Source organism: Lissotriton vulgaris, chromosome 2_1 (genome assembly GCF_964263255.1).
Source record: "Lissotriton vulgaris chromosome 2_1, aLisVul1.2, whole genome shotgun sequence".
Lineage (NCBI taxonomy): Eukaryota > Metazoa > Chordata > Amphibia > Caudata > Salamandridae > Lissotriton > Lissotriton vulgaris.
In genome coordinates, this window is record NC_141687.1 from 1980320460 (window position 1) to 1980333418 (window position 12959).

At 46.2% G+C, this 12959-nt stretch overlaps 1 protein-coding gene across 1 annotated transcript in view; it reads left to right on the forward strand.

The window, feature by feature from the left end:
• Nucleotides 1-1867: 1867 nt before the first annotated feature.
• Nucleotides 1868-12959, forward strand: part of ELL3 (elongation factor for RNA polymerase II 3) — a 259380-nt gene continuing 248288 nt past the window's right edge. The window contains exon 1 of the mRNA XM_086958187.1: nt 1868-2091. Within this exon, the coding sequence (XP_086814313.1) occupies nt 1942-2091 (150 nt within the window). The 5' untranslated portion in view covers nt 1868-1941. The remainder of the gene's footprint in view (nt 2092-12959) is intronic.

Here is a 12959-nt window from a genome sequence, read left to right on the forward strand (position 1 = left end):
TCGACACCCGGGGTGGAAATTTCGAACACCCTACGAGCCGGAGGTATGGGTCGTAGACCGTGTTCAAGGGACCATGGTCACCGCCCGGAGGAATGGGCAGGTAGTAACACGCAACGTGTTGTGCTTCAAGAAAACAAAAGAACCGGTAATGGAACATGATACAACAGGATATTCTGTGGTGACGTGTCTTAGAGCGTCCTGCGATGTCATGGAATCTGCCCCGTCAGATTCCATGACAGGCAGTTGCTCTCTGGCCCCATGTAGTTGAGACACGTAACTGTGTCCTTTATCTCAATAAACTCCTGTATCCTACTTCAAGAGTCTCCTAGTGCTATCTTCCACACTTTCACAGACGGGAGAGGATGGAGATTCGGATCTTGGGGCATCGTTCCCAGGATCACCGGTGGCAAGGTCTTACGAAGGGAGCTCACCCAGGGCAGCGACGCAAAACACCATGGTCGAATCCAGTCGGCCGAGCATGTCCCTGAGCAGTGAAATTGATGAGAGAACCCCCGCTGGGGTTGCCGTATCCCCGTTTGCCCGGAGCCAGCGGTACAGCCTACGATCCAACCCAAGACCAAGTCAGAAGCTGAGAGACTTTGTCTGGACATCTCCCTAAGACAATGATTTTGTTTCCCGTAAAGAACAGACTAAATTGAAGGAGGGATGTAGAGAGCCACCCGGGCTCTCCCACACAATGTTGCCAATACACCACGCATCCACGCATACCCCGGGGGCGGGCTCGCACCGGGGTATAAATAAAGAAGGCGGAAGACCGCTCGGGGTCTTTCCGGCTAACTAGCAATACTGTGCCTGTGTCCCTTATTACTGCGGTCCAGCAACCACGTGTCAGGCCCTGACCTGGCCCTCTACAGTAGCCACACCTCTCTCTGTAAGTGTAACATTATATCCGTAATCACACTAGACTTGTTAACGGGGGATTACAGTTCCTCTATCGTACGTTTCTTGGATAATATCAATTTTATATGTTGTCCGATAAAGATGCACGGGTTTAACTCTGTCGTAGCTCCGTCTGCCCCCTCCTCGTCCTCTAGACCCCTTTCTCCTTCCCTACCTCCGCTTCTCCCCGTCATGCCTGCTCCCACCCAGGTACCCTCTGCCTGATTTTACCTCACGCCCCCTCCCACCTATTCTCACTTATCTACCGCCTTGTATTAGCTTATCCCTCCTCCTGTTTTATTATCTCCCCGCCCCTCTCGTCAGTTAACTGCCCCACCTCCAACTTCTACCCCACCTCCTTCCATCCTGCACGCCCTTCTATCTCCCAAACTCCTCCCGTCCCGCCTCTACTCTCACCTCCTCTAGGCCCGCCGCCTACCTGTCCAGCACCTTCATTCACCGCAGCTCCTCGCCTCTAGTTTCTTCAGTTCTCATCCGAATGTCAAACCCTCTCTCGCGCGGCCCCTTTCCAACTGTGTACTGTACATGTGATGTGGTCAGTCGGCTAGACTGCCGACTATGGTGCTGGAGACGAGCCTCGGGGTCGCGTCACTTAATCTCCCCGTGCCTGAATGTGCATTGTAAATATGGTGCTCATGTACAGCGCTCCACTACGTTCGGGTCGAGTTCGCGCTATATAAATATGCAACAAAAAAACCCACAAAACAAAGTTTTACTGGAAGGACTCGCAGGTGCGTTGACTGCCCTCGTCTGCCTGCACAGGGTAAAGTAACGCTTCACCCGCCCACTATCCCTCGGGCACGCCCTCCATCTTGTCCCCTTCCTCAGCTCTCCCCGCCCTTGAAACCCTGCCCACCTCCCCTCACTCCCTCGTCCCGCCCCTCTCTCCTCTCTTTCCCTCCCCTCATCACCGTCTCTCAACTCCCCCGCCCCTCCCCTCTTCCTCCACGCCCCTCCAGCCCCCCTGCCCTCTGCTGGCTCTCGGCTTGGGGCTGTCACTGAGGCCGGGCACTGAGCGCCATGTCGCGGCCCCGGGATGAGCTGAGCGGCCGGCTCCCGTACCGCACCGAGCCCCGCCGGGGCCCCCGCCTCAGCCTCTTCCAGCTCAAGCTCACCGACTCGGCGCTGCGGAGCCTGCGGGACTTCCAGCGGGAGTCCGCGGGGGGCGAGGTGAGAGCGAGCGGGGGTCCCCCGCGGGGGTGAGGGAAGTTCCACAGGTTGCGGGTACCATGAGCCAGGGGGACCTAGCGAAGGGTTTGTGGTCTGGGTCGGTGGGGGCGTGGTGGGAGAACGAGGAGGGGAGGTGGGGTCCCCGAGGGAAAGCGGACGAGTTGAGTCTAGGAGCAGAGCCCGGGGGTGTGGTGCGAATCCACTAGGTCAGAGCCGTGTAAGAGGCCAGCGTTACCGGACTCGGACTGTATTTTTATTAATTTATTTTTTGCAAATTTATATAGCGCGGACATGGCCTGAAGGCATCATAGCGCTTTGCAACAGTAAGGGTACTACAGCAAGTTATGTTTACAATAATTACGTTTAGACATTTGCAACTGTAGAAGGGGATCCCGGTTAACTCTCTCCCCACGTCCCCGGGTGTGCGGCCGCTGTTAAAAAGCGCTCTGTGGCTATTGAGTGGATTTGGTGGGTAGTGGAGGGTTATGAACGAGATCTGAGGATAGTGAACTGCTGACAGGAATGCACACACAGGTCAGAGGTCAGCACCTGCACAGGATCACGCGTTCTTGGTCAGCAGATTGACAGGGACCATGCTTCTAATCAGTAGTGCGTTCTTGGTCTGAAAATGACCTTGGACAAGAGAACCAGCAGCTGGGACAGGCTTACCGGTTACCTAGCCGGGAGCTGGATTCTTGTTTAGCAGCTGGACAGGTGTGGGGAACTCGGGTCTTGCCCTGCACAGGAGACCGGGTCTCTTCAGCAAGTGGTCAGTATCTGGAGTTTTGGTTATCATCTGGCCAGAAGTGGGAGTTCTTGGTCCACACGGCCAGAAGGTTCCTGATCACCACCCCTCCCCCCGAACATGAGGAGTTGGACTTCCTGGTCAATGCCTGGCTGCAACTCTGAATTGCTGGTCATTGCCTTCAGAGGGATCTTGGTAAATGTGTGTAGGCACCTGAGCTCTTGGTCAGATCCGGTGCAGGCATTAGGGTCCTTGACAAATGCCCAGGTACCTCATCTCCACCTGGATGGAAAAAACTCTTCTTGATCAGCACCAGGACACGAGTCTGGGAGACTGGTTAATATAAAGACTCGAACCTGATTTCTTGATGAGTGCCTGTACAGAAGTTGGGGCTTTTTGATAAACACTTACTAAGGAATTGGGGTTCTCAGACTCTAACTGAACTAGTTGGACAAGTTAGAAGGTTGTGTCTACATTCTCTGTCAGCAACTAGGCATGAGTCAGCAACAGGGCAGGTACCAGATTTTATGGGCAGTATCATGGCCAGGTTTCAGTGTTCCTGGTCAGGTAGGTGTTGGCGCTCTCGGTCATTGTGTGAGTGGGCCCGAGGGTCCTAACATGCTGATGCATACTCCTTCGCCGTGTTAAACAATCTACTGCAGTGGACTCCGGTGACCCCTGCTGAATGCGAGCAGGCAGGGGTCTCTCTTTAAAGGCAGATTTATTGTGTGTGCAAACCTAGCTCACTTTCAGAACTTCCCTCTTACCTTCACATTAACACATGTTCTTTCCATTTGTTTTTCCACACTATTTGTTTTAATAGGTTACCTTATCAATGGCTCCCTTGCGCAGCCGCTAGGTGTGTGTACAGTATATTGGCACAGAATAATTTGTGAACAGCTGTTCGCTTTTGGAGAATTTGCCTCGGACCGTCTAGTTGGCAGCATTTGGTAAATCATTTAGAACAGTACCTTCTTATAGTTCTTATTTTATTGGCCGTGTTATTTGAGGCCTGTAGAAACTGCAGGTGTTTGAATAGATTCTTACATTTACGGATCAGCGCACTGTAATTTTCTGCAGTTCACTCTGTAATATTCCCAGCTTGGGCTCTCACTAGTGGCACCAGGTGTTCTAATGCAAGTATTCATTTGGTCTGTCATATGCATTAGCAGCTGGGACGCCTATTTACTCTGCGTTGCATTCCCTGAAAAACTGTTTACCCACTCAACTAATTACACAGCAAGGATCCAGCCAGATACTAAAGTCACAACTTGTGTTACTCCGAATTTAGCAGACCTGACGACTATCTTTCATAATCCTCTGAAAGTGCGATAGGTGTCCAGTACTGGATGGAGCATCTTGATTGGGTGGCTCATGAGTTATCCCTTTGTGGAACACCCTCAACAAGCAGAGTCAGGTTTAATTGTGCTAATTATTTTCATACTTGCAGATCAGAAGTGTTGCAAATATTGTGATTTTTAATTGTGTTGGACAAGTAAACTATTAGGATCAGTTCATATTTTCAAATGAGTTGATATTCAATAAGGTTCAAAACTATGATCTTTGACAGACCTGTCAAAAAAACTGCCCTACATGAGTTAGTGTCCTGATCCATAGGTGAAGGCCGTTAGTAAGAATGAACCTCGCAAGTTAGGAAATTGACAATTCCCTCCTGGGTCTACTTTCTCATCCCATCTGTGCCTGGTTGAGGTCCTATATACAAGATGACCTGCTCCTGGCACTCTTCTAACCAACATGTGGCCAATTGCTGCCAAACAAGTATTTTTTCAGGTCCTACAAGGTTCACTTGCAATCAGACAGTGGAAATGGAAGACGGAGTATGAAATTTTAACTCCTTTCGTCCCAAATTTGATCTGTAATGCATGTCAATGGTAGATGGACCACAAGCCTGGTAGCTCTGCAATTTCAGCAAGGGAACTTCTACTTCTACCCTGATGGATGCTGAGACTATGGATGACCGCATCTGAATAGAGTAAGGAATCTCCAGTCCTGCCAAGGAATGGAGAGGAAGTCACTGCACTTACTTTCCGGTTGATGGAAGCAAGGTGGTGCCAGGGGGCAAGGACACATGAGAAAGTCCTTCCTATGGTTATAGACCACTGTCAGAGCAGAGTCGTGGGCATCATGGCACGTCCTCTCATTTGGTAGCCAACACTCCCACCCTCTTCATTCTTAAGAGCTATTGGAGTAGTAAAAGTAAATGCAAACAAGAGATGTGGAGGCTAGAAAAGTGACAAAACAACTTGACACAACTGGTCTTCTGGGTCTTGTTCCACTCATGTGATAACTTAAACTTGAAATGAGTATTTTCTTTTCACATCTGAGCCTTCACAGTGGTGAGTTGGCCGCTGCAGCTTCCATCCAATGGATAGACTTCTGCGTCTCTACTGATTACAGAACACTTGAGCAGGGAAAGGAATTGTAGGTTGCTCTTCATCCTGGTCGGCTGGCATCTGTTGTAACAGTCGAACACCCAGAATAAAGTAAGAACACTTCTTCTATTACAAGAAAGTCTGTTTTCTACGAGTCTTGGGGACGGAATCTGTAATGCTGGAAAGAGAGGGGACCAAAAACATAGGATGTGCCTAACAATCCCAGGTGAAGAAAGGCTGATGGAAGCAATAGCTCGGCTGCAATTATGTCAACATGGATGTGCTGAAGCTTTCATTGTTTAGCTATGTATGCCAAGCCAAATCTACCCTCAATCTGAATACTGTGGGCCTGATTTAGCGATTGGCAGATATCCTGTGCACTATGTCCCATGGCACGTGTAATAAGGCAGACAGGGTGCCCATCAGGTTTGCGTAACTCCTCTGCCAAACTGTAGATGAGGTGCTATGTGTTTTGTTCAAGGAATAGAAATGACTGCCTTTGATCAGTGCTCAGATCTCACTTCTTTGGCCACCAGCTTTGTAACATTATTCAAACATCGAGTATGTATTTCCCCAAAGTCTGAAGGTATAGGAGAAAACACAATTTATTGCAATTCCAAAAATACAAAGATCAGAACTAGCTAAGTCACATGCTTGAAAGGAATTTTACATTCATCCCACTAGAGGGAGAGATTCTGGTTCCTTCCAAATGGCATTGTCGGAAGCCAGTCATATTCAGTGGTCCTTTGATGATTTTTATCCTGGAAGTGTCCATTATAAAAAAATGTGGAGCGACAAGATAACCTTCTAGATCTACTATGTGGCCAAAGCAAGGTCAAATGTGTTTTTAGCTTTTCCTGTTTCAGTGACAACTCCCTATCCGAGCTCAGAGGGTGTCTTCGTTGGCACTGTATGTTTGGAAGGACATCTATGCTTTGGGAGGGAATCTAGTAAAACGCTTTATCAGAAAACATAAATGGCCCGTGGTCTAAGGGCCCTCCTCCTAGCCTTATCTGGCAATGCCCCTTCTATCTGGAATGCCCTCCCAAAAAACCTGCGCTGTAACCTCTCCTATGCCAGTTTCAATAAAGCCCTCAAAACCCACCTCCTCAATTACTAATGGGGAACCTAACCTGTGTCCTACTCCTGATCTCTTATCACCATACTATCAGTAATATGTTGTCCTTCTTCCTGTACTCCATTCTACCTAATTACTTGAAATGTATAGCTCCAGCTCCTGTTCATCTGTCTTGATTTGTATAATGCTCATGTTGTTTTTACTTTGTATATTTCACATTGTTGTTTCCTTACCTTTTATATGCTTTTATACTATGTTTGCCTTATACTATCCTAATCATGAAAATTCAAATGTTTTGGCTTGGGGGCTTATAAGAGATTAGGGTCCATTTTACTCCTAGTGCATTAAACATTCAAACGTTTTAATAACGAAAAATAGACTGAAAATAAGAATACTTTAACACCTTTTTTTCTCTCATTCAGATCGGTTCGTATTTTTTATGTTTTCAATTCAAGTATCTGTAGAAGCTTTTTAAGTGTTTTGTGGATGTGCTTGTGTTGAACACCGGGATGAATTGTAACCTCCGCTGAAATGGTGATCCAAGGCCAGACTTTAGCCGTGAGCTTAATAGAATGGTCCCGATGTTCACAACATTTCTCTTATGAGCCCGAACATGAAAATAATATGAAGTATAACGTGATATCCCCTTGCTCGTTAGAGCTTGTGATGCATGCTTTAAAACAGAAAACTATCATTGTATTTTTTGGGGTGACTTTAATTCGCCACGGCCCCACCAACACGTTTGTATGGGGAAGGGATACTTCCACTTTTATGTATGAGGTAAAGGCTGTCACTGTGCTGCGCTCGGCCATCTTTGTTAAGGCTGGACTTCCTGCAGGAAGCTTCTGAGCTGGAATATTGGGTAGAGCTTCTCCTCAGCCTACCTTAGCATATACTTCAAAATGTCAACCAAGAGGTTAATTTGTTTTAAAAATATGTAGTTTCTTAAAGTTTTTTCTTAGGAGCTCTCTGTCAGCACTGCTGACTCTGGGGGTAGCTAAATGCTAACACCGCTTGGTCTGAATCCCCCCTCCTGCCTCTTTCTTAGAGGCAGGGCTTAAGTGCAGGGAGTACCCTCCCTGCACTTAGTGTTTTTATTTCTCTCTTGCAAGATATTTTTCATCCATGCTGTCTCCTTTTTTCACCTATTTCCCATCTTTCTTTTCCTCTTCTCTCTCTCCTGCTTTTCTCTCTCCTGCTCTGGGTGAAAGTCTGACAATAAAATCTAAATCCTGGTTTCCATAAATGAGTGCGGTTGCCCACCACCTATAACCACAATTTCAAATTAATCACTGGCCAGTCACGGTTCCAATCTCTTCGAGTCCAAAACACTTGCAACAACGAACTTGAACTGTAAGCTTAGTGCTATAAACCTCATGTTAGAAAATAACTACTGTGTTGTACCAGAATATGGATACATTTGTATTTAAGCAAAAGTGCAAAATAAATATGTAAGACTAAACAAAGTTGTTTTTGTTTGTCCCTGTGCTTGAAACATACATATATTTGTCCACGTGCTTCATATTTGTGCCAGATATCTGAAAAGTCTGACTGCAAAACAATGCCACAAATTATCGACCAAATATGCAATTAGCAATTAGGAGGGGACATTATTTTGAATGAGTTTTATATATTGCAGTAAACCATTTTGTGGTTGGAGACCCTGTGATTTTCAGAAGCACAGGGCTTGTGACTGCAAAACTGTTTGGTTCACTTGGTCCCTGGTGTTATTACATCCCTGCCTCAGATAATTCTTTGTTGCCACCTATTTGCTGGGCTACTTTTTCAGTGGTTCTGCAGTTGACAGTGTCGACAGTTTAGAAGGACTGAATTAAAATAGCAGGATTCGAACAGAGTTGACACGGATCTCTGCTGTAACCTCATCACAGTTTTTTTCTTCTTTTTTACAGTTAATGTGTGCAAGTAACAGTATTTGTGTAGCGCAAACATAGCTTGAAAGCAGTGGAGCAACTTTGTGACCAAAATGATACCAACAACTGTGTGGAGGCTGAGTGTGGATGAATTGGTAAAATATCCCTAGCATTGGTGTGTAACAGGACAGATTAGGCTCTTCTAGCTGCAGGGCATGTGCTGGAGTACTGTAAACAACTTTAACGTCGTTTTGGAACGATTTTGACTTGTTGTTCCTGGTTTGACATTTTGATGCAAAGGGTAATACATTCCGGCTTCTGCTGGATTTACAACCCTTTTTTAACGAGTCATATAGGACACGTAGTCTTGACGGCCAGGCTGGCCCCTGTTCCCCTGCCCTCTGCATTTAGCTCCCCTGTGGCTTCTTGCGCGCTGTTTCAGGCTCAGGTGCACTAGACCGAGAAGGGAAATAATAAAGTTTGTTAAAGGGGACATGTTAAGAAAGAGACCGGGCAGGAGAAAAGTGAGAGAGCAGCAAAAATGGAAAAGGACAGGAAACCAGATTCATTGGAATTGTTAATGTATTTATCTAGCGCCTAAGACCACTGACGAGGCTTTAAAGCTCTTCAGAATCCAAGACTAGTAGTTAGTAAAAAACTTTTTTTGCGGTGTTCTTTGGTTGTTTTGAGTTTATGTGATTGATTTCATACGTATTTATTAGAGATTCGAGTAGGGATAGAATGATAGGGATGGGGGTAAGGTAAACTGTAGGAAAGGAAGTGAGCAGAATCGACGGATGGAAAAGGAGAGAAAAGGAAAAACACTCTTTCAGAAGGAAAAGTGCAGGAAACGTAGATGACTGGATTGAAAATAAATAAAAAGTACAAAAACAAAACAAATGGCTAAACAAGTAAAACCAACATAAAGAGCAAAGGGATAATATTGAACAGAGAGAATTCAGCAAAACTATAAAAACCAATGCAACGGAAGTAAAATGGAGGGAGAGTGCAGTCACAAAAGAAAGCATGCAAGGGTAAAATAATTAACTCACTGCGGGATGTTGCAGGCAAATACTCAGGTTCTGGGTGCTGCGAGATAAAACCCACATGGGGTTATTGCACCTAATCCTACAGAGAAAGATCAGAGGGCTAAAAGACCTTCCTCGGAGACCCTGTGTATTGTAGGGGTGGCACTTTCTAGTTGCACTGTGACCGATTTGTTGGTTAATGCACCATCGCGGTGCTGTGTGTGTAAATTAAATGTGACGGGTGCCTATTCTATGCCGATAGATCCCATCTAAAGTGTACTAGCAGTGTTAGCTCTCTATCAGCAGAGTCCGATAGTAACAAAGATAAAAACAAAAGTCTTTGACTTCATTATCACAGCTCCCAAAGTCACTGCTAACACCCTGCTGCGTGTGGAGAGCTGCTCCTCCGGGCAGAGGCTGGGACAGGTGTTGCTTTTGACTCCTTCAGATACTCCCTAATTTCAGTCTGTGGACTATGGCCAAATCTAACTACCCTAGGTGAATACAGGGTGTTCCCCTAACACCTGTAAATCAAATGTTGACTGAACTGGCTTCGATCCCTACCGTTCCCACCCATACTACTATTTCTCTCACTCCACTGCACCATTTTTTAAGATGATTTATTTATTTATGTATTTGGAGGTCGCTGCAGCTTTCTGCCAGACTGCTTCTGTTTTTCAATTTGTTTTTGCACACATTTCATTGTTTTTATAATATTTCTTTTTTAATGTAATGTTTCAAGGGTGGTGCCTGACATCTTGGGATGGTAAATAATAAAATAAAATAAATATTGCCCATGTTGTGATGCGTGCACACACACGTCACTACGCCTGCATGCATCGTAACCCATGGTAGCAAACTTGGATTATTTTTTTTTTTACGTAGGAAACCCCTTCCAGTATTGTCTGACATGTATATGCATGCCGGTCTAAACAAGTGTGGCTATTTAAAGTTGAGGCCAATTTGCATTGCTAAGCCTTGTGTTTTGTGCTTGTGTTCAGATTCCATATGGTCCCATTCATGTTGAATTTACTAGTGCATATTCGGTATCTCGATAACCGCAAACTGATGATTTTTGTAAAATGCATCTTTTCACATTTTGAAGTCATTTGTGTTTGATACTAAGTTACAACAGCGTGCAACCTGCCTGTCTAGCGTCTAAGCACTGACCGGGCCACAGGTTTGTAGTGGCCATATTTTGTACAAGTTTTGCTTTGGTTCATATCTGGTGAGCCACAAACCTAGATCAGGCATCTTTCTGCAAGGCTAGTGAGTTAAATTCTAATCTGTTCACTGCTGGTGCCAGTGTAACTCTTACAGTGTAAGAGTGGTATGCATTTGTCTAGTAGCCCTAAATAGCCGCCTTCTGTGGAGTCTTGAAATGCGTTCTGAAGAAACTTCTGTATAAAGTACGCAATAGTGGTCTATTTTTGCACCCACGGTTGAATTAAAAAAATTACATGAGAAAAAGCGGGAATTTTCAGAATAAGTTTAAGCAGAAATGGATGTTCCTTTTACGCTACTCACGTATATTTGTCCTCAATGAAGGGCCTCTATTTTTCATCACAATGAGTACTGCCTTGTTGGATGGCATATAAGTCATGTTCAGAATTGTAAAAGAAGCAACATTGGTTAAAACATGTTTGTGACACTTCTATTTGATGCTAAAGTCCAGTGCATTGTGTTTGGCCTAAAGTTACTCTGGATTTTGTCTGAGAAGGATGGGGCAACATTGTTCACTCTGTGCCTGCTAAATATTTCCACCACCCTAAAATAGCACCTTGTCGGTACGTAGCTCACATAACCAACGTTGTGTATTAGCAGAGACCATAGTACAAGGGCCAAAGTGCTGAAACTTTCCAACAGGCAGGTGTAGCCCAGGCACGTGAGAGCCAAGAGAGCATAGAGATTTATATAGTGCTCAGTGAAAAGAGTAAACTGCCTCAAGGCACCGATGATTGATGGTGCTTCAAATCTGCATAACTCTGTGTAGGCAGGATACTGGTGACTGACTATGATCTGGCTGGAACTTCTCTCAAGGGAACATTGTACCCTCCACGGTAGAGTGAAGCTTTTTTAAGTCTAGGGTTGCAATTTACTAAGTTGGCTCCAAAAAATAGGTTTTTGCATTCCAAAAGTGTATGTTTGTCTTAAAAAAAATAGCATAGTAGTCTTATCAATGGAATTCTCCTGCCTCCTTCGCAATCCAAGTAGTGCAATGTAAAATGGACTCCATAGGGCCTCAACGAAAGTAACTATATTATAATCCCCAATTATTTGTTGTCTCCCAAGATGAGGCTCCTGAGGCTAAGAGCCTTTCGTGTAAATATGAGGGGTTCCGCTCGCAGCCGTGTGGGAGCAGAACTCTTTTCAAAGGACAGACTTGGCCACTGCTATTACCTTGGTGCTCACCTCTGGATTATTTTGGGTGACCTCTGGACTCTGCGGACTTTGGGGAGACATCACCGAATCGGGCGTCAGGAGCAACATCGCCGGTTGGACTGCGAGGCCCAGCCTGCAGCGCGAGTCCATCACCGCTGCAGCTGGGGCCTCTTTCCGCCCCCTCCCCCCAGCAGTTGATAAGACCTCTGGATTCTGGGTCTGCGAGGCCCAGCCTGCAGCGCGAGTCCATCACCGCTGTAGCTGGGGCCCCTTCCCGCCCCCTCCCCCAGCAGTTGATAAGACCTCTGGATTCTTTTGGGTGACCTCTGGACTCTGCGGACTTTGGGGAGACATCGCCGAATCGGGCGTCAGGAGCAACATCGCCGGTGGGACTGCAAGGCCCAGCCTGCAGCGCGAGTCCATCACCGCTGCAGCTGGGGCCTCTTCCCGCCCCCATCTCCCTGTACAAAAGCACAGCTACTCCTGCGTTTCGCGGGACTAGCCGGGCTAAGCCCGGGCAAAGGGCGGGCCGTCTGTGGCCGTCCGGGGCCTGACGAAGCCGGCTGGGCAACCCCCCTAAGATTCTGTTCAATATACTGTCACTACCCTTTGGTGTACTGGTCGTTTTGATAACCACTAAGGGCTAATTCGTTTTGTGTCTACTTATTCACTGGAGCTCTGTCCCTACTACTTGGCTGCAAAGTTGGATAAAGGGGGAAAGTTTGGACTGAAATCCATCAGTGGAAGTCTAAAGGGAACACTAGACAATTATATTACTCGGGTTTCAGCCGCCTTGGATCAAGAAATAGTTGATGTTGAAAAAAGGTTGTCGACCGAAATATTCTCCAAACGGTCCTCTCTGGGATTAATCCAGCACTGTACCACTCCAGTGAATCGTATAAGTCAACGTTTAAGTGACTTGGGATTGCCACAGACTAGCATAGAGTTAGACTCACTCAGTAACATCTCCTTGGGGTATAGCTCACAGAACTCACAGATAGGTAGTGCTATTCAGGTGGAAACTGCCCCCTGTGTGACACCTCCGGCAATTACTCGTGCTTGCCATGTAGCTGATTCTTCACCTTCATGTAATTTACAGACAGGCAAAAGAAAGCGAGGGGGAGGTGGACAGAAAGGTAAAAGAGCAAAAATTCCAAAGTTAGTGAATAAAGGGGCCAAATCTTTGGGCGTGTTGAACCATACACAGCCTGATACTCCGGTACAACCTCACCCAATGTTTAAACCTATAGCTGCTGAACTAGGAGATGGGGTTCTGTTAGGGCAGGTAGAACACATAATTAGATCCCTAATACTCCCCCCTAATAGAGAGATTAAAAATAATCACTCTTAGTCTAGGCAAGCTGGAACAAG